The 24630-nt window shown below is 38.1% G+C and overlaps 2 protein-coding genes across 4 annotated transcripts in view; one reads left to right on the top strand and one right to left on the bottom strand.

Moving 5' to 3' along the window:
* The first annotated feature begins 3075 nt into the window (after positions 1-3075).
* On the top strand, positions 3076-13499 carry LOC101151107 (protein NipSnap homolog 3B). The gene is made up of 6 exons (XM_004048391.5): positions 3076-3478; positions 5509-5719; positions 8354-8512; positions 10337-10486; positions 12313-12399; positions 12488-13499. Exons 1-6 carry the CDS (start codon positions 3419-3421, stop codon positions 12562-12564), a joined length of 744 nt encoding a protein of 247 aa, XP_004048439.3. The 5' UTR covers positions 3076-3418; the 3' UTR covers positions 12565-13499.
* Positions 13500-20484: 6985 nt separating this feature from the next.
* ABCA1 (ATP binding cassette subfamily A member 1) overlaps positions 20485-24630 on the bottom strand; it is a 147246-nt gene continuing 143100 nt past the window's right edge. For all 3 annotated transcript variants that reach the window (XM_055350364.2, XM_004048392.5, XM_055350365.2), the window contains exon 50: positions 20485-23933. In XM_055350364.2, the coding sequence (XP_055206339.2) occupies positions 23793-23933 (141 nt within the window). In that variant the 3' untranslated portion in view covers positions 20485-23792. The remainder of the gene's footprint in view (positions 23934-24630) is intronic.

Genomic DNA, 24630 nt, shown 5'->3' on the forward strand with positions numbered 1-24630 from the left:
GTTCCCTTTGCCTACTTCTTGTAATTCCCACCATCCTTCAACTAATACTTATTTGTTATGAGAGGTGTAAAAATGCATCTTCACACTCATCAGATCAGATGGGCAATAATAAGAAATTGGTCAGGAAAACCTCATACACTGCTATTAAGAATATACATTTATAGAACAGTTTGGCACGATTTAGTAAAGATGAATATGTACATAACTTATGACCCAGCAATTCCATTCCTAGTTATATACTCTAGAGTAGTGGTTTGTAACCTCTAGTACACAAATCCTGAAGGAGTCTATGGGTAGAATTCAGAGTCTGATAACTTGGATAGGTAAAAGTTCCATCTTTATTGGCACCAACTTCTAAGCATTTCCTTTGTTTGTGAAGGTAGGCAACAAACCGCAATATTATTAGCAGGACCTGCAACTTTTTAGTCAGTAAAAATCACAGATACTGTCAAATTCTATTTATAGTTGTTGCAAATACAGAAAATTTATTTTACCTTCATCACTACTTCAAAATTATACCTCTTACACCTACCATTAGATATTGTTATTTAATATCTTATAAAGAATAGGTCTATTTCTTTATCAAGAATTTGCTTTTAGCAGTCCTAAGCAAAAAGAACAAAGCTAGAGGCATCACACTACCAGCCTTCAAAATATACTACAAGCTATAGTAACCAAAACAACATGGTACTGGGATAGAAACAGAAACAGACCAATGGAACAGAATATATAACCCAGAAATTAATCCATACATCTACAGCCAACTGGTTTTTGACAAAGGTGCCAAGAACATACACTGGGGAAAAGACAGTCTCTTCAATAAATAGTGCCAGGAAAACTGGATATCAACATGCAGAAGAGTGAAACCAGACCCCCACCTCTCTATACAAAAATTCAGTTCAATGGGTCAAAGAGCTAAGTGTAAGACCTGAAACTATAAAAGTACTAGAAGAAAATATAAGGGAAATGCTTCCAGACATTGTCTGGGAAAAAGTTTTATGAATAAGATTTCAAAAGCACAGACAACAAAAGCAAAAATAGATTATGTCAAACTAAAAAGCTTCTGCACAGCAAATGAAAAAATCAACAGAGTGAAAAAACAACCTATAGAATGGGAAAAAAATAATTGCAAACTATTCATCTGACAGGGATTCATATCCAGAATATACAAGAAACTCAAACATCTCACCAGCAATAAAAACCAAACAAATCAATTTAAGAATGGGCAAATGATCTGAACAGACATTTCTCCAAAGGAGACATACAAATAGCTCACAAATATATGAAAAATGTTCAACATCACTCATCATCAGGGAAGTGAGGTATTATCTCACCCCAGTTAGGCTGGCTATTATCAAAAAGTCAAAAAACAAAGCTGATGAGGATGCAGAGAAAAGGAAAATCTTATACACTGTTGGGAATGTAAACTCTTAAAACTACTATGGAGAACACTATGGAGTTTCCTCAAGAAACTACAAATAACCCACTACTGAGCATTTATCCAAAGGAAAGGAAATCAGCATATCAAGAAGATATCTTCCCTCCCCCATGTCTATTGCAGCACTGTTCACAATAGCCAAGATACAGAATCAGCCTAGGTGTCCAGCAAGATTAATGGATAAAGAAAGTATGTTATATATACGCAATGGAATACTATTCAGCAGTAAAAAGGAATGAAATCGTGTCCTTCACAGCAACATGGCTGGAACTGGTGGATATTATGTTAAGTGAAATATGCCAACAAGAGAAAGTTGCACACCACATGTTCTCACTAATGTATAAGCTTTAAAAAAAGTTGATTTCAGAAATAAAAAGTATAACAGGATTCTAGAGGATGGGAAAGATTAGGAGGAAGACAAGGATGGGAGAGATTTGTTAAACAAAATTATAGCTAGATAGGAGGAATAAGTTCTAGTGCTCTATACCACTTCAGGATAACTATAGTTAATAATATATAGTTTCAAATTGCTAGGAGGATATTGAATGTTCTCAACACAAATGATAAGCCCCCGGGGGAGTGGCTTCTGTGAGACCTAAATCCTCATCTGCCACAGAAGGAAGTCAACACATACTCTCCATAACTGAAAATGCAAGAAATAGCAGAAAATGACCATTATTTAAAAATACGGGCCAGGCGCAGTGGCTCATGCCTGTAATCCCAGCACTTAGGGAGGCTGAGCCGAGAGGATCACCTGAGGTCGGGAGTTAAAGACCAGCCTGCCCAACATGGTGAAACGCCGTCTCTACTAAAAACAGAAAAATTAGCCAGGTGTGGTGGCATGCGCCTGTAATTCCAGCTACTCAGGAGGCTGAGGCAGGAGAATCTCTTGAACCCGGGAGGCGGAGGTTGCAGTGAGCCAAGATCATGCCACTGCACCCCAGCCTGAGCAACAGAGCAAGACTCTGTCTCAAAAAAATAAAAAACATACGGAAACAGGTATTAGAAGAACAGCTTAAAATGTTGAAGGTGGTTAGTCTGGGGACCAGTACTCCGGGACTGGGAGGACTAGACCAGAGGTCGGCTGTTTTGCTCTTAAGGCTTACAGAACGATCTAGTTTCAAACTATCTATGTTTAACTTCGACTTTTTCCTATCAGGCTCGGTGCTGCTATTCCACTGAGCTCATGGAAAATTATATCTTTATTAGGAGCCTCCCAAGATCACAGTGGGGTGGCAATGGGGACAGATAATGCAGAAAAGCGAAGGCTCACTGGTCTACAAATACACGTCTATCACAACCTGTAAAAGTTAACCCTGTCCCAGCCAGGCCAATATGGTGAAACTCCGTCTCTACTAAAAAATACAAAAATTAGCGGGGCGTGGTGGCGGACGCCTGTAGTCCCAGCTACTGGGGAGGCTGAAGCAGGAGAATGGCGTGAACCCGGGAGGCGGAGCTTGCAGTGAGGTGACATCGCGCCAGTGCACTCCAGCCTGGGCGACAGAGCGAGACTACGTCTCAAACAAACAAACAAGTTAACCCTGTCAACATCTCGACTTTAAATGTAAAGCACTGCACATGCACACGCTGAACACCTCCCCTTCCTTCTCCAGGGGCAACACAAGCACAACCGCCGCACATTTACGAATCTACACAACTGCGCATTGGGGCGAATGAGCTCAGGGCCCAGAAATGTGGTGCAGGAACGATCCCAGCCTTCAACTAATTCTGTCACCTCTAACGTCTGGGGCAAGAACGTTTCAGGAAACCAAGGGGGACCGAGGCTCAGCGCCGAAGAGAAAGACGCCAACTGCGGGACCTGTCGCGCCTCCCGCGCCGGGGTGGAGCTGACCCCGCCGAGTCCCGCCCCTGCCTGAGTTCGCCAGTGGTCCAGGAGCCGCTTTTTTCCACTCGGGAAGACTTCAGAGAAGTCTCACAAAGGACTCGGCTGGCTGCTTTTCTCAGTGCCGAAGCCGCGCCATGCTCGTTCTCAGAAGCGGCCTGACCAAGGCGCTTACCTCTCGGACGCTCGCGCCTCAGGTACTGGCCGCGGGGGCGCGCCCGAGCCCTGGCCGGAGGCGAGGGGAGGGGCGGGGGGTGTTTCTGAAGCGTGCGAGCCACGCTCAGGCGCTCCCAGACCTGGGGCCCCGCGCCGCCGCCGAAGTTCTAACGCGATCTCTGGAGCCGTCTGGCGCGCAAGGAGGAGGCTACAGGCCGGGGTCGTCTCGCTGGCAGTCGCTGTCAGAGGGGTTTTCTAACTGGATGCCAGTGTTTTTGTGATTTTTGTTTTTGTTTTTGTTTTTGAGAGGGAGTCTCGCTCTGTCGCCCAGGCTGGAGTGCAGTGGCGCAATCTCGGCTCAGTGCAACCTCCGCCTCCCGGGTTCAAGCGATTCTCCTGCCTCATCCTCCGGAGTAGCTGGAATTACAGGCGCCAGCCACCACGCCCGGCTAATTTTTTTTGTGTTTACTATTTAGTAGAGTCGGGGGTTTCACCATGTTGGTCAGGCTGGTCTCGAACTCCTGACCTCGTGATCCGCCCCCCACCTTGGCCTCCCAAAGTGCTGGATTACAGGCATGAGCCACTGTGCCCAGCCTGATGCCAGCTGTTTTCTAGCCTAAATGCCACAACTCTTGGGACACCCCCGTGGCGCTGGCTGTTGCGTTTTTTTAGGATAACGTCTCCAGATACAAATCTCCGAAAATCAACTTTAAAAGCAGTTATTACAAATACCTCATTGGCCCATTTTCTGAGATAATAATATTTTTAAACTGTAGATTAGTAGCAGTTTTTTATTTTCAGAATTTGATTAAATTGACCCAAAAAGAATGGCCATCAAAAGAAAGGATAGTTGCAGGTATTTTTTGGTATGAAGAAGGGTTTTCTAAGGAAACTAAGACACTTGGGCAATAAGGGCATAACTTATACTGGAGATGAATGAACTCAAGATAGACAATTATAATTAAGACGTTATGCACACAAACTACATAGACATTTGCATGTTGTAACCAAAAATATGTCAGTGAAAGATGCCTACTGAAACTGTTGCGATAGATTATTCTGGGTAGTGAGCCTAAGGAAATTGTCACATGCTAACCATGCCTAAATGAATGGATTTGTAAACTAGAATGCCACGGGAGTGGTCTGTGTATACACGTGTGTTTACATAAATATTTGCATGTACATACACACAGACTGGATAATTTCTGACAGGGCATTTGCTACTGAACATTAAGCTCACTCAAGCTCAGAGGGCCAGATTAGGACAGAAAATTTACCTATTGGGCGTATGACTATTACAAAGGGTGGTTCTTAAAGGATAGTTCCATAAACTTGGTATAATTGAGTGCACTAAATGTACATACTTCTTGATATTGCATCTGTAATTAGAAACAATGATGGAGACAATTCTCATTTGTTGAGTTTTTTTCCTTTTCAGCCTTTATGCAGTATACACCCATAGTACAATGCAATTGGATAAGTTATAGCTTCCTTTTATATTAGTTACATTCCAGTCCTGTTTTTGACTGGTAGTCTTCATCAGTGGATTCAGGAAATACTTTGACCTGAATAGCCCTTCCTGTTTTTTTAGGAACCTTTTAAAAACAAGAGTTTTTTGTTAGTAAACGTATTTTTGGGCCTGCCAAAAGGCATGTGTACTTAATAAATTTTTTTCAATGTGTGGAACTAATACATATGGTATTGAGTAAGATGGAATATTGGCTAAACAGAGGAAAACCCTTTGTAAATTAAAGAGACTAAGTCTTAAATGTAGTTCTTCGGTAAAGGAGTATCATTATGATCCCACAGCCTTCTTATGAGCAAATTCTCATGAAAAAATGGCTAGAGGTAGACCCCTGCTAGGAAACAGTTGCTATATATTCATCAGAATTAAGAGTAGTTATCTTTATTGACATCTCTATGTAAACAAGTGTATATGGAGAATTGACAACAAAAGTAAACAATGGATAATGAGTCTATGTGTGTTCCTTGTACCAGACTCAGATTTGGTTGTAACCAAATCTGTAATTGTACCTTCCCAAGATATTTACGTTTGTCTTACCTCCTTCAGGTGTGTTCATCTTTTGCTACGGGCCCTAGACAATACGATGGAACGTTCTATGAATTTCGTACTTATTACCTTAAACCTTCAAATATGAATGCGTTCATGGAAAATCTTAAGAAAAACATTCATCTTCGGACCTCTTACTCTGAATTGGTTGGATTCTGGAGTGTAGAATTTGGAGGCAGAATGAATAAAGTGTTTCATATTTGGAAGTATGGTAAAGAGTCATCCAGTTTTAGTATTCAGTATAGATTTTCATTCTGTTAAATGTAACATAAGACTTAGTTCTTGGATCTATATTACCATAGATACATACAGGTTAAGTAAGACTTTTTAAAAGCAATACCAAAAAAATAAATTTAGCAGATCTTCTTCCCAGTGGTACACCTCTAACCACCCCTTGCTTGAACTCTTATGTTATCATAAATGAGAAAACATGCAGTCTCATATATCAAACCATAAAATTGTGAACTAGACTTTAATCCTCAGAAAAATGTTAGAATCGTTTGCTATAAAGATAGCTCATGAAAAATTGAAAGCAGTAATTGTAAATGTTCAAGTGGGTTAAGATCACAGTTGGGCCTGCCAAAAGACATGTATATTTAATAAAAATGTTTTAAATGTGTAACTAATGTATATGGTATTGATGAGGATGGAATACTGGCTAAATAAGGGAGAATGCTTTGTAAATTTATGAGACTCCTAATTGCAGTTCTTGGGTAAAGGAGTGTCATTAGGATAAGAGAATTTTTTTTTCTTATTATTGTTACAGCTAGGGCTGGATATCAGCATTTTTGCAGAAATAATTCACACATTTGGGAGCTTTATAAAAATGGAGGTTTTTAAAGGATGATAGTTAACTTTTAAGCCTCACCCAACTCTGAGATTTAATAATTCTGTTATGTTTAGAGACCACTTCTTTTTTCATTTCTGTACCCCAGAGTTTCAAGGAATTCACTTTCATACTACCCTAGGGAGGTAAGGAAAAGGAATGAGAGACAGTTCTTCCCATATTGAAGCTGACCTACCCCTGGTTTAGTAGAGGAAGGAGAACAAGTAACAAGAATCCCCAGAATGTTTGTTACTTCCATGTCTGTTCTTAACAGTCCACATCAGGACTTGAGGATACCTAAAGAACTTTTAATAATTTCATTTACTGTTTAGTGATCAGTGTCCAAAGTTAATAGTCATAAAGTAATTTAATATGAAAAGTGTTCATTCTATGCTTGACGTAATTCTTTAGTTTTTCCCTGTTATAATAAAACAGACCCTATTAAAACATAATTTATGCTTTAGATAAACCACAAGTTGAAATATGTCCCATTGAAAAAACTGCTAATAAAGTGTTTATAATTCATTTATATGCTTTAGATAAACCACATATATAATCCACTTATGTGCGTTAGGTGAGCCACAAGTTTAATTGTGTCCCATTAAACTGCTCATAAAGTCTTTACAATTCACTTGTAAGATAGGTGTTATTCCTTATCTTCAGCATAAATCATATAATTCATTTACTGTTAGTCTTAGGAGGCCCTAAAAGTAAATATACTATAGTTGTCCCTCTGTATTTGCAGGAGGTTGCAGGAGGTTGGTACCAGGACCCCCTGTAGATACCAGATCCAGCTCAAGTCCGTTATATGAAACAGCATACTGTTTCCATCAAACCCACACACATCCTTCCATATACTTTAATGCATCTGTAGATTACTTTTAATCCCTAATACAATATAGATACTATGTAAATAGTTGTTATACTATATTATTTCACTTGTATTTTTTAAAAATATTTTTAATCTGCAGTTGGTTGAATCCACAGATGCAGAACCTGTGGAGAGGGAGGGCTGACTATACTAGGCCCATATCTTGGTAAATGTATATACCTGTTTGGGTAACTTAGAAGAGAAATAAGTTGTAGAGAAAAAGAATTACTGACAAGAAATAAAAGAATCAGCACTATTTCATTGGGAGCTGTTGTTCAAAAAAGAGGCTTAAAAAGTGCATCTTGGCCGGGCGCGGTGGCTCACGCCTGTAATCCCAGCACTTTGGGAGGCCGAGGCGGGCGGATCACGAGGTCAGGAGATCGAGACCATCTTGGCTAACACGGTGAAACCCCGTCTCTACTAAAAATACAAAAAAAAAAATTAGCCGGGCGAGGTGGCGGGCGCCTGTAGTCCCAGCTATTCGGGAGGCTGAGGCAGGAGAATGGCGTAAAACCCCGGGGGGCGGAGCCTGCAGTGAGCCGAGATCGCGCCACTGCGCTCCAGCCTGGGCGACAGAGCAAGACTCCGTCTCAAAAAAAAAAAAAAGTGCATCTTAATTTCATTTATGTTAAATTTGATTCAAAGTGCACCTTGACCTAATCACCCACCACCAAGGAAAGATAGTCTTTCTCTATAAATCAAATGCTTTCATTGATAAGAATCGTTAACATATACTGAGTACTAACTAAGGTGCCAAACACCATTCTAAGCTCTTTTCATGTCCTAATTCATTTAATCCTCACAACAACCCTGGAGGTAGATGTTATACTATTTTCTTCACAGAATAAGAAACTGAGGCACAGAAAGATTGAATAACGAACCTAATTCACACAACTTCCTAAGAAAGTCTTAGAGCCTATAAAGCCCATTCTATGTCAATTAAGTTAGTTTTTTACATTTCAACTCCCCTTTTAGACCATGAGTAACTTGAGAGCAGTTGTCACATATATTTATGTTGGCATCTCCAGCGACATAATAACATGGGGTTCCCATATGGCCTTGCAGGTTTGCTGAACTGAGTAAAATTCAAGTAAAAATATGGGCGATTTTAAATTAAAAAAGTCTTCTTAATTATTTTCCTCCCATAGATAATTTTGCTCATCGAGCTGAAGTTCGGAAAGCCCTAGCCAACTGTAAGGAATGGCAAGAACAATCTATCATTCCAAATTTGGCTCGCATTGATAAACAAGAGACGGAAATTACTTACCTGATACCATGGTCCAAATTAGAAAAGCCTCCAAAAGAAGGTGAGTTCTTCCCTCTTAGACTATGAGTTTTAATGAGTAAAATACGAAAGACCTAAAGCTATAAAGAGTAAAGTTCTATAGGAAAAAAATATATAATTATTTGTTTTATATAATAATATATCATGAGTCTGGAGATAAAAATGAATTAGAGACTGGGCGCGGTGGCTCACGCCTATAATCTCAGCACTTTGGGAGGCCGAGGCGGGTGAATCACTTGAGGTCAAGAATTCAAGATCCGCCTGGTCAACGTAGTGAAGCCCCATCTCTACCAAAAATACAAAAATTAGCTGGGTGTGGTGGTGCATGCCTGTAGCCCCAGCTACTCGGGAGGCTGAGGCAGGGGAATGGCGTGAACCCGGAAGGCGGAGCTTCCAGTGAGCCGAGATCTCGCCACTGCACTCCAGCCTGGGCGACAGAGCGAGACTCCGTCTCAAAAAAAAAAAAAAAAGAGAATTAGAGTTCTAGAGCTCTTAGCTTATCCTTAAAACATTGAGCTTATCCTTAAACATTGCTTATCCTTAAAACAAAAAATGAAGTATTTTTCCATATTGAAATCTAACGGATGCCTAACAAAAGTTGACATGGTCAATACAGGTGAAAAAGTGGGGCTTGGGAGCTAGGAAAACAGGTGTAGGTAGATGAGTCGTAGTTTATGAAATTTTGTCACAGTTTTAAAATGTATAAACTTTTAAATATAAAAGTATTTTTTCCACAAAGTCAGCTAATCTTAAATCATTAAGTACATCTTTGCTTGTAAACTGACTGTTTTGGGGGAATGAATTAACTTATACTGCTAAGCTACATTATTGTAGTTTAACTTTTGTGTCTTCCTCTTCCTTGTTTCTCAGTTTGAAAAGATTTGTCTTCTTCCTGATTTCACTTCTTGCTCACTAAAGGAAATAATTACCTCTATCTAATTTTAAACAGAGGCCAGATTCGAAAAGCATAAACTAATTTAAATTTCATTTTATGTCTCCCATAAACTCAACTTTGTATTTTATTTTAAATTATAAGAGATTTGAAAAGTCTTGTTTGGATTCTAATGTACTTAAAACTCCCCTTAGCTTTCAGCACTAAGTAAAACAGTTGGCTTCTCAGTGTCAAGTCTTATTAATAGTTCCCTTCCTCTATGTTGTTCATAATTCTTTAGTAACTTTGTATTTCTTTCCTTTTTCTTGTCCAATCTACCTTGTCCTCTAGTTTCTTTCTCTCCACCTATCTTATACTTCTGGCCAGAAGGTAGAATGGTTTTTAAGCATTTACCTGGATATTTAGGAAGAATAAAACCATCTCCTTGAGGGTTTTCTTTTTTTCCTTAAAGGCTCAGACATAACTTCGGGTCAACTAGAAATAGAATTCTACAAGGGAAAATTATACAAAGGAAAAAGTTATTTCCTCTCAAAATTGAAAAGGAGAGGAAATGTAGGATATCAGAAAGTACTTCTCTTATTCATTTCTTTTTTAAAAAGTGTAGACAGGCAGCTTGAAAATTCTGCTTCATTATACATTCTCAGTATCTGTTTTTCTGACAAATTTTATAGATTAAAAATATTTCAGAGTGTAGTTTATATATAGCTTCCAGTCCTTTTTCTTTATTTTCTTTATGATTAGTTTTAACAACTGACCCTTAAACATGGACAAAGACTTTCTAAACATAAAAGCAAAGAAAAATAATGCAGAGAATCAATAAATGTGACTGCATATGCATGTATACATGGATTATCCTCCAAATTCATTGGTTAGCCTTCTAATGAAATCAAGAAAACCTGGTTAGAAATTGTTTGAATGTCTTCTGTGAAATAATTATTTTTCTCCCTATTCTAGGAGTCTATGAACTAGCTGTTTTTCAGATGAAACCTGGTGGGCCAGCTCTGTGGGGTGATACATTTGAAAGAGCAATTAATGCCCATGTCAATTTAGGCTACACAAAAGTAGTTGGTGTTTTCCACACAGAATATGGAGAACTCAACAGAGGTACAGTTGTCCATTTGTTCTATGAAGTTTCCATGTATATTAGATCAGTTCGTCTCTCTTTTTCATTTTGGTACCTGTTTTAATTTTTATCTCCAAATTTTTAGAGTTTGTTGTTTATAGGATTGAAAAAATCTGTAAGCATCTTATTTTACATCTTATTTTTTTAGAATATTAATACTTTATGGAGCCTTTTTCAAATGCTGAACTGCTGTTTGTTTTTTAACTTTTATTTTACGTTCACGGGGTACATGTGAAGATTTGTTACTTAGGTATACCCATGTCATGGGGGTTTGTTGTACAGATTATTTAATCACTCAGGTATTAAGCCCAGTACCCAATTGTTATCTTTTCTAATCCTCTCCCTTCTCCCATCTTCCATTCTCAAGTAGACCGCAGTGTCTGTTGCTTCCTTCTTTGTGTTCATAAATTCTCATCATTTAGCTCCCATTTATAAGTGAGAACATGTGGTATCTGGTTTTCTTTTCCTCTGTTGGTTTGCTGAGGATAATAGCCTCTAGCTACATGCATGTTCCCACAAAAGATATAATCTGGTTATTTTTTATGGCTGCATGGTATTCCATGGTGTGTATGTACCACATTTTCTTTATCCAATCTGTTGTTGATGGGCATATAGGTTTTCATGAAAAGATTCCAAGTCTTTGCTATTGTGAATAGTGCTGCAGTGAACATTCACGTGCACATGTCTTTATGGTAAAATGATTTATATTTCTCTGGGTATATATCCAGTAATGGGATTGTTGGGTCGAATGGCAGTTCTGCTTTTAGCTCTTTGAGGAATCACCATACTGCTTTCCATAATGGTTGAACTAATTTACACTCCCACCAACAGGGTGTAAGTGTTCCCTTTTTTTCACAACCTCACCAGCATCTGTTATTTTTTGACTTTTTAGTAACAGGCATTCTGACTGGTGTGAGATGGTATCTAATTGTGGTTTATATTTGCATTCTCTAATGATCAGTGATATTGAGCATTTTCTCGTAAGTTTGTTGGTCTCATATATGTCTTCTTTAGAAAAGTGACTATTCATGCCCTTTACCTACTTTTTAATGGGATTCTTTGTTTTTCTCTTATAAACTTGTTTAAGTCCCTTATAGAGGCTGGATATTAGGCCTTTGTCAGATGCGTAGTTTGCAAAAATTTTCTCCCATTCTTTAGGTTGTCTGTTTACTCTGTTGACAGTTTTTTTTGTTTTTTTTTTTTTGCTGTGCAGAAGCTCTTAAGTGTAATTAGATACCATTTGTCAATTTTTGTTTTTGTCATGATTGTTTTTGGTGTCTTTGTCATTCAAAATTAGTATCATTGACATAGAAAATTCTCACATTGTTGCAGCATTTTAAAAAATCTGTTACTAAGTATAATATACACTAAGACCCTAATTTGGTTTACTAATTTTTTTTAAAGGAAACACACCATATGTTGATAAAGGTTTATCTAGGCAGTTAAGATTATACTAATTTTTATTTTTTCTTTGTATCACCTAAATTTTCTACAGTAAACAATTTTTTATAATCTGCTTTTTTTTAAAAAATAAAACGTAGTAGGAAGTCATTAAACTCGGGTCTAGTCTTAATTGTGCCTTAAGCTGTGTTTCTTTGCATTCTCTCTTCAGCCTTATGTTTCCAGTTTAACTTATAAATTTATCTCCCAAATTTCTGATCCCTCTGAAATCTTATAGCTAACATATTTAGTTTTACCTTTTGATTTTGATTTAAAGAATAAGACAACATTTCTGATTCACTTTTTCAATATTTCTTATTTGCTATTGCCATATATTTCAGAAACTATTTGTGGTTTATTTCTGCAGTTCATGTTCTTTGGTGGAATGAGAGTGCAGATAGTCATGCAGCTGGGAGACATAAGTCCCATGAGGATCCCAGAGTTGTGGCTGCTGGTAAGCTGTTTCACTAAGCACGAATTATTTTTAGAACAAATGTGATTCAACCAATAACTGTATGCCTTCTTATGAAATGTTTTTCCAGTTCGAGAAAGTGTCAACTACCTAGTGTCTCAGCAGAATATGCTTCTGATTCCTGCATCATTTTCACCATTGAAATAGTTTTCTACTGAAATACAAAACATTTCATTAACTGCTGTAAGATGTGTCTGCTAATGGTGCTTAAATTCTCCCAAGAGGTTCTCGCTTTTATTTGAAGGAGGTGGTAAGTTAATTAGTTAATTTGCTATGCTTCTTGCATTTTTGAAAGTTACATATTCTCCACTGCTTTAAGAAATAATTCAGTTCACTTTCACCTTGGCATTTCAGTATCTGTTACACATTAGAAGTAGTTGTCACTATTTCATCATCTTGGTTTTTCATTTGTTTTAGAATACCTCTTCTGTATTTTGATAACTCATTGCTTTATACCATTTTCTTTTACTCAAATAAGGATTTTACATTTCCTTGCCTGACAGTATTTTTAAATTATTTATATAAAATATCTATCTTTTCATCATGTCTATAGTTCCTGAGATTTTAAAAAAATTTGCTTAGTAAAGGTTATTTTGTGATATAAAATGGGATTTATAAAAATATTAGATTGTTTATTTCTTTACTGTGGAAAAGTAGAATGTCATCTGTATTAATTATTGCTTTTACATTGATTATTAGTCATTCTAACTTGGAAAATAATGCAATTGGGTCACAGTGTTAAAAATCTAGAAAAGACCTGTTGGTTTATATGCTGAAATTGTTCATTTATAATTAATTTTACTAATTTCTACTTAGTTTGGATCACTAACAGAGATCTTGGGACATTTATTTGTTTTAAAGAAATATTTATGGTTATGGAAATGCTTGCCCTAATAAAAATCCTGCATATTCATTGTTTTTTTAAATTCACATTTTATACTTATATGATCTCTAAAGCTCTTACTATGTTGCTATGAGACAGTAATATGGTGATAATTTACCAACTTTATTGAAAATGTTGTTATATCAATAAAATAGCATGCTGGGAACCTGAGAAGGAAGGTTTCTTTAGTACCGCCACAGATGTCCTGGAGTTTTCCTTGAAACATCTTTCATTTCCATTTTACTTGATGCCTCTACCTACTAAAACTAGATTTGGTACTTCGATAGTGTATATTTACAGCTATATTATATTTACATTTTTACAGACTATCTTCTGATAATCTGTATTTACAGCTATATTATTTTATATTTTTAAAATCTTATAGCTATAAAATAGTAAATTGTGAATTGGCTGTCCAAGGGAAATTTGGAAAACAAACTGTACAGTTTCCTCTCATTTATCAGGCTCTAAGCGATCTGCAGTTTATCTGAGCTATTATGCAATGTGAGATATTATTTATGAGAGGCAGGCAGTGGCAGCTTAAACAGACATGCCTCCTCAGCATTCTTTTCCATGCAGAGTTCAAAGAGGCCTAAGACATCTCACATTTATGTGAAATAGTTGAGGCACAAGTATGTGGTTAACTACACATAAATTACCAATAAAATTAAAAGTTAACTAAAATACTACAGAAGACATTTAATATTTTGCTTCAGAATGTTATAGTACCTTAGGGTTATGAACATCAATTACCTTTGAGCCATGCTATATTTAAAGGGAAGGGGAAGCTGACATTTTTATCTTTGTTAATGGGTACACTCTAAGTTATCTTAAAGGCTTCCCCGGTTTAAGCAAAAATAGAATTACATGGTTTAAATCATATACCTTATTCTTCATACTTAGCTCCAAGTAGATTATGACTTTTTCTAAAACTTAACATGGCAGAGATTTGCCTTCCAGGGGGTCTAATTTGAAGAGGAACGTAATTTAAATGTATAGGTTTATATAATAGCATTGTATTTTTCTCTGTTTTATTCTTTCTTTCATTCTCTTCGATGACTCCCAGCACCTGGTCGTCCATCTTCATTCTTAGCCAATGACCTTTCCTTTTACTTCACGGAGAAAATAACAATCAGAAGAGTCTTCATAAGTTCCCACCCCGTCTGCCCGCTTTCTACAGCCAACCCCACATGCCCTGCCTTCTCTCCTTTCACTGTGGATAAACCACCCGTGCCCCAAGCAAAGACAGACCCTCCACTTGAACACTCACTTGCTGAAGGATGTGGCTTAGGCAGTTTTCCTGTCTTGTCTCCTGAAGCCACAGTATTCCCCTTCAACTGGATTCTTCTCCTCAGCATAGAAATATACTTTTTTTTCCTATCTTAAAAAAAAAAAAGAGTAAAATCACCCCATTTTTTTCCTTTACAATGTGACTCAAAAGAGTAGTTCATACTTCCTGCCTCCATTTTCTTCCCTCACATTATCTCTTAAACATTCTCTAATCACACCAGCCAAATTGCTCTTGTCAACTCATTTCCCAGTTCTCATTTTACTTGACTTGTTAGCAGTTGGCCTCTCCTTTCTTCTGGAAACAGTTTCTTCGTTTCTCCGAAACACTCGCTGCACAAGCCTTTATATCTCCTAGTCTCCATCTTGTCTCTTTGAACTCTGATGTAAGGACTGAGTCCTTGGACCACTTCTCTTTTCTATTTATACTTACTCCCTACGTCATCACCCCCAGTCTTGTGGCTTCAGATGCTATCTGTGTGTGGATAGCTCCTCCAGTCCACACCTCTTTTCTGAATCTTTTTTCAAATTCACACATGTGAATTTGAATTCCAGGCTCATCACATCCAGGTGTGTTCCCCACACCTCCACCTGAATGTCTATTAGAAATCTCACACCCCTCTTGTCCAAAACTGAGCTCTTGATCTTTACCCAGAAACTTTATCTCAGCCAATGGTAACTCCAGGTTTCTGTTTTGCCCAGGCCACAGACTTCAGAGTCATTCTCACACTGCCTTTTCTCTCATACACCATTATGTACCTGTCAGCAGATCCCAAATATCTAGAATTTGATTGCTTCACATCCCTATAGCAACTCTCCTGGTTCAAGCCAATCATCATCTGGATTTTTGGGAAGTGGTCTTAACTGGTGTGCTGCCCTTCCCCTCTGCTCTCAACCCTATTTTCAACATAGCAGTCAGAATAATCTAAAATATAAACCAGATCATATCACTCCTCTGCTCAACACCCCCTCCCAATACCTTCATGTCTTCCTCAGAGTTATTGTCCAAGCCTCTAACTGTGGTCTACAAGTCTTTACATGATCTGTCCTGTTACATTTTCCACTCTCGCTCCAGACCTGACCTAAGAGGCTTTTCTCTGAACTTGCTAAACATGCTCTTACCTGAGGGTCCATTCCCACTGCCTCTGCCTGGAATGCTCTTCCCCAGACATGCATCTGCATGGATCATTTCCATGCCTCCTCAGGTCTTTGCCCTCATGAAGCCTTCCCTGAAAACCCTATTTAAGATTGTAATTCCCTCCCACGGTGGCCCCTATCTGCTAGAGACTGAATGTTTTTGTCCCCCCAAAATTCCTATGTTGAAGCCTTAATCTCAGCATAGGAGGTTTGGCCTTTGGGAGTTAGTTTTAGATGAGGTCATGTGGGTAATAGAATTAGTGCATTTATAAGGGCATGAAGAGCCCTCACTGTGAGGAAACCAGAATGTAAGCCTTCACCAGAACTTCTTCATGCTGGCACCCTGGTCTTAGACTTCCTAGCCACTAGATCTGTGAAAAAGAAATGTTTGTTGTTTAAGCCACCCTGTCTATGGTACTCTTGTTACAGCAACCTGAACTAAGACACTATCCCTCTCCCCTGCTTTCTTTTTCTGTTATCACCATAATTAATGTTTTACTTATATATGATTTGTTAATGTATGTCTCTTCCCACTAGAAACCGAATTCTATGACAGCAAGGGTTTTTGTTTTCATTATTCTCATATTACCTGTGCCTGGCATGTGATAAGCCCTAAGTACTTGTTGACTGAATTAACATATGAGATCTGTGAGTTTGAAAAAAGAAGTACATCATTCCTTCACATCTCATTTTGAGCCACTGTTAACAGATTACATAACTGTTATTGGAAGTGCCTCACTACTCCATTTGGAAAGTATTCCTGGAATACACGATGAATGACTCAGTAGAAGTTCTGGCTATGGGGGAGTGCCATCAATAAATAAAAATAATACCATTGCCTGTTGGTTATAAGTTGCTGTCACAGACTATGAAGGTATTTGAATTGTATTTCCAGGAAGAGAAACAGATATGCAACCAATCTGATTTGGTTCCACACCCTGCCACAGAAGTCCCAAAGGATAAGCAAATGCCACTTGTAGACTCAAACTCTGGACTTCATTCTCAGCACCATCTCTTAACCTACTGAGTAAATCCTATGAACCTGACTAGTGTGGCAACTGAAGTTGTAGTACTTTCTGTCTTCAAAGGAGGGTGAACCTGGAGTATGTTGGAAGAAGTGTTAGATTCATTAGAGACACCTCTTTCATAACTGCTGTCACCTAGAATGTCTATTCTCTAAGCACCTTCTTGAAAGAAGCACATTCCCCCAGGAGGAGGAAATGGTTTGTTTTCTTTAGTGACAGTTGGCCCAGGATCCTAAGGTAAAGGAGTATGGGCACTAGACAAAATGAGTTTTATAATAGTCGTTTGGAAGGAATGGAAGTTTTTGAATCACAGGCTTCTGCCTTGAAAGGGCAAGTCCGTAGTGGTCATGAACCACCCAGAGTGTGTACAAGGCTCCTGCCAGAAGAAATGCCTGTAGGATTAAAAGCAAAACAGCAAAATCAAAAAGGAAAGGCACGATGATGCCCAGGTGCAGCCTATATGATTAACAGACAAGGAAAGAATCCAAATAAAAGTTCTGTAAACCAGCTGTTGTCCTGTTTTCTGTTTCCCTTCAAAGCAAAAATATAGATTTGTGTATATATTTGCAGTTTCCCCTTCCTTGCCTCTCAGTCTTCCCTGAAAATCTATTCCAGTTAGGTCTGCATCCTTGTCATGCTGAAATGACTCTTATGAAGGTCACCAAGGACCTCTGTCTTATCAAATTCAATAGCCGTTCCTGCCTTTACTCATTTACATTCCTTACTTATCTTCTCAGCAATGTTGGATATAATTGACAACTTCTGCCTTCCTGAAACAATTCTCTGAGCTTCAACATATGGCATTATACTCTTCAGATTTTACTCTTTCTCACTGGCCAGTCCCTCTCAATTTCCCTGGCTAGCTTCTCTTCTAAATGTTATAGGATCTCAGGCTCAAGAATGTTCCCTATCTTCATTCTCTCTAGGTAATCTCATTCAGTCCCAAGGCTTAAATATATACGTACCAATAACTTGCACATTTTTTTTTTTTAGATGGAGTTTCGCTCTTGTTTCCCAGGCTGGAGTGCAATGGTGCGATCTCAGCTCACTGAAACCTCCGCCTCCCAGGTGCAAGCGATTCTCTTGTCTCAGCCTCCCAAGTAGCTCGGATTACAGGCATGCACCACCATGCCCAGCTAATTTTTTTGTATTTATTAGAGACGGGGTTTCACCATGTTAGGCTGGTCGCAAACGCCTGACCTCAGGTGATCCACCCGTCTCGGCCTCCCAAAGTGCTGTGATTGTAGGCGTGCACCACCACGCCCGGCCAACTTGCACACATTTATCTTATTTTCCATCATTGCCCCTGGGCTTCAGACTGAAATACCCACTGCATTTTTAACACAACCATCTACCTAGTTCAGGTCACAAACTAGAAGTCACTTTGCTAGCTCTCTTTCCCTCAGCCCTTACATGCAGTCTGTCAGCAAGTCCTGCTGGATCTATCTCCAAAGTGGATACTGAACATTACCATAGCTCCCTATCTGTTGCTACCATCTTAGTTCAATCCACCATTATCTATTAGTCTTCCTACTGTCCTTTCTTTCCATAGTAGCCAGTGTTCTTTCTGAAACAGTAGGTCACACCACTACTGTTTAAAACTCTCCAGTGGCTCCTTGTTGCACTAACAATAAAATCCAAATACCTTAAAAAGGCTGGCGAGATCCTGTGAGATGTGGTCCCTGCTATCTCTCCAGTTCCACCCCCTGCCACTCTTCTCCTTGCTAACTCAGTACAAGAGACATTAGTACAGATGGCTCTTTTACCACCTCAGCTTGCCAAGCTTTTTCCCACTGGGGCTTTTGCAACACTTATTCTTTCTTCCAGGAATATCCTTCGCACCCACCTTGAAAGGCTGCTCCTGCTCTTTTTATTCAATTCTGAGCATGTCACGCCTCAGAAAAGGCCATCTCTGACTTCTCTCCATTGTTATCCAATTACCATGTCTTATTTTCTTCTTAGCACCCATTGCTGTCAAAATATATTAGATGTGTTTGTCCACACATCATCTTTCACCACTGAAATATAAATTCATTAGAGCAGGAATTCTATTTTCTTCTACATTGTACCCCCCAGTACCTAGAGAAGTATCTGGCATACAGTAAAGTTCAATAAATATTTGTTAATGTATATTGATGCTGATGTGATTTTACAAGGTCAATTTTAACTGATACCTAACTTCAACAAAAAGAACCCTCTGCCACTTGACTGAACCTGTACCTTTGGATGAGTTTCTTATCCACTGAGCTGTAATTTACTCATATGTAAAATGGTACTTTTTACCTCATAGGGCAGGTGCTGAGAATTAAATGAAGTGCATGACAACACAGTAAACACTTGAAAACTGAAGCTAAGTGGTTTTTTTTTTTTAACTTAATGTAGACATTACCATTACAAAGTGTCAAGTTTTTTGAATCTGGAAAAGTTCTTTTGGGCTTTTCTTCAGCTAGAAGAATGTTTTAGTCAAGACTCATGGGTAGGGCCAGGCAAGGTGGCTCATGCCTGTAATCCTAGCACTTTGGGAGCCCAAGGCAGAAGGATCACCTGAGGTCAGGAGTTTGAGACCAGCCTGGCCAACATATAGTGAAACCCCATCTCTACTAAAAATACAAAAATTAGCTGGTTGTGGTGGCGCATGTCTGTAGTACCAGCTACTTGGGAAGCTGAGGAGAATCGCTTGAACCCGGGAGGCGGAGGTTGCAGTGAGCCAAGATCATGCCACTGCACTCCAGCCTGGACGACAGAGCGAGATTCTGTTTCTCAACAACAAAAACAAAAAGCAAAAACAAAACCTCACGGGTAACATATTTTCATCTAAATTACCTGCCTTTTTATTTTTCAGTAAAGTTTTTTCCTCTCCCTTGTCATTGTTCACGAAGAAACAGTGTTCTATGATTTCATTAAAGTCACTATAACATGAACTTCAAGATAGGAGGATGAAGTTGTGATGCTGATGCTCAGGGGGCATCTTGGCTCACTTGAAGCTAAGATTTTTCTGCACACAAAGTTCAGATCTGTGCCACAGGAAAAGGACTGCTCACGACACTTTGTCACAGCCATTCCTGAGGTCACAAATAGAGACAGCCTCTTGTACTTCCTCAAAAGGACTGTTTGACAGGGATTCTTCAAGTAGCAAAATAAGCAGACATCTTTTCTGAAACTGATTCTTAATGAGCTATGAAAAATACATTTACATTTATCAGCACTGCTCATATGTTGTCTGCACAGCACTTATTACAGGAAAAAGGAAGGCATCACCGATATTAGTATCATTTCTGTTTCCACATCTACTTCGCCTTCCTGCTCACCATTGCCACCACCCCCAGCACCTTCCCAGTATAACTGCTACATTGTGTCCTTATATTTTTGGTTGAATAAACAAAAGGGCACTGAAGGCTGCCTTTGTAGCTTCCCCTATACCAAGTGAACATTTATTAAATAAGCTCAGCTACAGAGCATTTTCAGAAATCTCAGTGCAGCTTCATAATCATTAAGCAGAATATTTATCTAAAAACCTCTAACACTTAATACCAGTTACTCAGTATCTTAACCGACATGAAAATACAAAACAACCTTTTATTTTCAAGTAGTCCCCTCAGTTCTCTTTTATGATTAAGGGAACATTTGAATCTTTTCTAAAGTTTTTCCTTTTGATCCAAATCACTTCCCCTCTACTTTTCTAATGGCTTTATAACCCTTCAACAGTAGGTGGTGCCACAAATGCACAAAAGTAAATTTCTGTAGACCAACAGAACTGTCACAGCTTTATTTTGTGACTCATTATATTACAACATAGAAATATGCATTTTAATACTTCATATAAAGTTATTGACATACAAATTTTTTTTTCTTTTTTCCTTTTAATGAAAATGATTTAACTTAGAAATCTGTTGTGAAACTTTTGTCTAGTTTTGCAATTCTCAGATATTCCAGTGCAAAAATAGATCCCATTACAGTCAGCGTAAAGTGCTTGGAATGAGGGCCAATGATGAACAAAGAGCACAAAAACAGCTTCATCTTAGGGTATAAGAAGGGATAATAGCATACCTAAATCTTTATGGAAATAGAAACATTCTAAGGGGGATGCAACAATTTTGAAAAGAATTAGAGCAATATTTCTACAGTATTACATTATTACTAGTAGATAATAACAAGGGTACAAATTAATGTCTCAATATCAAAGTGGTTCAGTATTACATGACACATGGCTCTTTGGAAAATATTTTACCTGATATATACAACCACAAGAAGAAAACACAGACAAATGGCTTTAGTCAATGATTACCATACAGTGAATGAATGATGTGCAACATTTAATAGTCACAAAGCATTTGCTTTCAGTACAGATAATGAAATACAGTAGTGTGAGGTTTGGTTGTTTTTTAACAATGAATTGTGCTGGGCATTTATGTATAGAGGGCTTATTATTTTCTTCTGTATTTCTCATATTCACAGTTGTTAATAAGTTTTCTGAGGTGTCCCAAAGATGCAAAAGCAGAAATTTTTGAACACGTATTTTGAGAATTTCTGAAACTCACATAGGTACATTCCACAGGGAATATACAGAAATTTTGCTTGATTGAGTATAGAGTTGGTAAAAATTTCTACCAAAATTAGGTTTACACAGGAAAATGTAAAAGATTACTATTTTAAAAGGTAACACAGTATTAATGAAGATATATAACTATAGATTGATTCTAGCTTCAGAAGAGGTCCTTTCAATCTGTATTAAAATGTTGTGTTTTCTTCAAAATAGTTCACAGTGCCTTTTGATTTTTTAAAATATGGCCTTGAAGTCAGAGGAACCGAAGTAAGGAGTTGCTCATAGATTTACTATAATGAAGAATTAGAATATGATTTTAGTAAAATGAGGAAACCATAACTTTGATTTTGAAAAATATTAAATGAGGAGAAATTATTCTATAAATTCTATATTTTTGAAGATACTGTAAAATGCAACGATGCCATATCACTAGTTATTGGAAATATGCCTTCATTACTTATATTTAAAATCAATATTGACTTTAACTTCTAAAACAATCATTTTTTTCTTTTTCAGCAGTGGGTTATATAATATTCTGTAAATTTAAAAAATATAGAAAGATTAATTTGAAATCTGAAGTCTTACACCTTTAGCGTTAATATTCAAATTTTGGAAAAAGTGGAAGAAGTTAGTAATGATATTGAAAGATCACTTGAACTTCACCAAACAATAGTTGTCTCATATTTTTCTTTTCTCTCAAGACAGTTAACAGTAAGTATTAGTGAAACACTATTTTTAAAAATGTTTACTGACTAGAAAAATAAGACTGGGTTAGGAAACTCTGAAAAATGCTCCATATGGAAGCATTTGTTGTTTTTATATTTTTCTTGACTAGTGATTGAAGAGATGAAAAATTTGAGACTGTCAGATTTAATGGGGTATCCAATATCTGCAAAGCCAATTATTTGAAGGTACTAAATGCCATAAACACAAGTTGTGTTTTTCAGCAAGTTTTCAAGCTAGCTGTTTTCCCTGTTGAAGAATTCATTATTTAGACTTGTGACCCTTATACTTTCTTGGCTTTTGCATTGTTGCAATTAAAAAAAAAAAAAAAAAACAAGCTGCCCAATATTGTTACAGTGGGCTCCTACAACCACAAGACAACCTATATTTGTAAACCAGTGAGCTGAATAACATGGCACAGGAAGTGTACTGAGACTTAATTTCTTTCTACTCTTATACATACGTACATATTATTTCAGCTACAGCATACACTCAAAAAATATTTGATGAATTGAGATTAAGAGTATCCTAAATGATCTGAAAGAAACTCAAATATAATGTCATGAGATCTTGACCATCACATTGCTTTCTAGGCACTAGTCATGACTGATATGCAAACTTACATAAGAAAATAAAAATAGTGGGGCAGTGGCCATACTCCTCTATACCACAGGGTTCTACAAAGAGGCCATTGTAAGGATTCAGAAGTCACTGATACAACTTAAAATTCCAAGTAACATTAAAAAGTACAAAGATTTTTGTCAAAATACAACTCCATCTTTTCATTTTCTAGATTAATTAAAAAAGCCAGAAATAATACACTTGTGTCAGATAAACATCTTGAGATGCAGTGTACCATGTTAGCAGACAGTCAGGACAAATGGGCACACGCTTCCCTAGGTTTGAACGCACAATCTCTTTAATCCCATGCCCTGGCTTCAGCAGCTTGCAGCCCCAGCAGTTTGGCTGTTGATTCTTTGCCTCTTACCAGGATCTAAGTATATTTAAGAGTCTCATAAGGATGACCCTGTAGACCCATGGCTCGAAGCACAGGACAATATAACAATGGAACCAAGTTTCCTGTGCCTAGAGACACCCACATTTTTGTTGCATGTTACTGCCACCAGAACAGCTTATCAGAGGGAATCAAAGCAGGATGTTAGCCACACATGGCACCATTCTGTCAACTGATATTCAATGTTGATAGACTCTGAGCAGAGCAGCTTTCACAAAAGTGAGCATGACACACCATGGTGCTTCAAACTTTCTGAAAAACTTGGCACTAATAACTCTGGCACACTCATTGCCAGCAATGGATGTGTCACCGGGAAACCAGTCTCCTGGCATGGCATGGCTTAGTGAATGAGAATGTGCATACCTTTTGACTTTGATCAATAATCGCTGGCCATGATTACTTGATGAATTATTGTTGCAACCCCAGTGAGAATACACAGGAACAAAAAAAAAAAAAAGTGTGAGTTCAAACCCATATGTCCATTGGGTTCCATAATAGAGTTTCACATAGGTATAGGTAAAAAACTAAATTCAAGTCTTTCACTTGAGAGCCATACAAGACATAGGCTACAAAGGCACTGCCCCTGTAATGGAATTTTGTTTTCATTGCATTGAATTGCATTGCATTGAATAGTATCAGTACAGTATCCAGTTTACGTCTTCCCACATCAACTTCTGGCTCTTTTCTCCACAACACTTCACATGGTGCAAAGGAAAGTCTAGTTCCTCTTTACTTTCAGCCACCCCGTATGAACAGGATTCTTCATACATAGCTTTCTTTCACTTTCTCATCCTGTAGAAAAGATGTGAGAACTGCAACGTCCACTACTGTCTGGTTTTTGTGTAATGAGAGGTCCTTTAAGTGGTCATCATCACTTTGGTCCTTGGCAAAGTTCACAAATACCTGTTAAAAGATTAAGATGGACCTTTATAAATACCACTCAACTTGCTCATTCTTTATTCTAGTTCTATTTTTCCAGATGTTGAAATTAGGTCAAGTAGGAGCATACAGAATTGCATAAATGGATTAACTAGAAAACTGTGTGTGAAGGAGGGAAGAATACTTGAAAAAAGCAATAACAACTTAAAAATAGACTTTTTTTTTCCCCCTTGAAATGGGGTCTTGCTCTGTCCCCAGGCTGGAGTGCAGTGGTGAGACCTTGGCTCACTGCAACCTCCACCTCCTGGGTTCAAGCAATTTTCCTGCCTCAGCCTCGCAAGTAGCTGGGACTACAAGTGCGCACCACCATGCCCAGCTAATTTTTGTATTTTTAGTAGAGACGGGGTTTCACCCTGTTGGCCAGGATTATCTGGATCTCCTGACCTCATGATCTGCTCGCTCCTCAGCCTCCCAAAGTGCTGGGATTACAGGCATGAGCCGCCACGCCCGGCCAAAAACGGACTTTCTATATCGCCCCCACCCCTACATCACCAACTGCTCAGTCATCCATTTACTTTGGCACATACGGTCTTGATTAAAGGGAAGAGGGAAGAAAATATTTACTGAGTACTTATTAAGTGTCAGGACCTATTTGGTACTTTTTTATCTAATTTAAATAGGATTAGGCACCAAGTAAAATGCCTGGCCCATGGTAGGTGCT

Source organism: Gorilla gorilla, chromosome 13 (genome assembly GCF_029281585.2).
Source record: "Gorilla gorilla gorilla isolate KB3781 chromosome 13, NHGRI_mGorGor1-v2.1_pri, whole genome shotgun sequence".
Classification (NCBI taxonomy): Eukaryota; Metazoa; Chordata; class Mammalia; order Primates; family Hominidae; genus Gorilla; species Gorilla gorilla.

Excerpts from the sequence above, each read along its gene's own strand:
- LOC101151107 (XM_004048391.5), top strand. The coding sequence starts at position 3,419 with ATGCTCGTTCTCAGAAGCGGCCTGACCAAGGCGCTTACCTCTCGGACG. Across the intron at positions 10,487-12,312 it reads ATATGGAGAACTCAACAGAG|TTCATGTTCTTTGGTGGAAT; the intron begins GTACAGTTGTCC and ends TTATTTCTGCAG. Across the intron at positions 12,400-12,487 it reads TCCCAGAGTTGTGGCTGCTG|TTCGAGAAAGTGTCAACTAC; the intron begins GTAAGCTGTTTC and ends ATGTTTTTCCAG.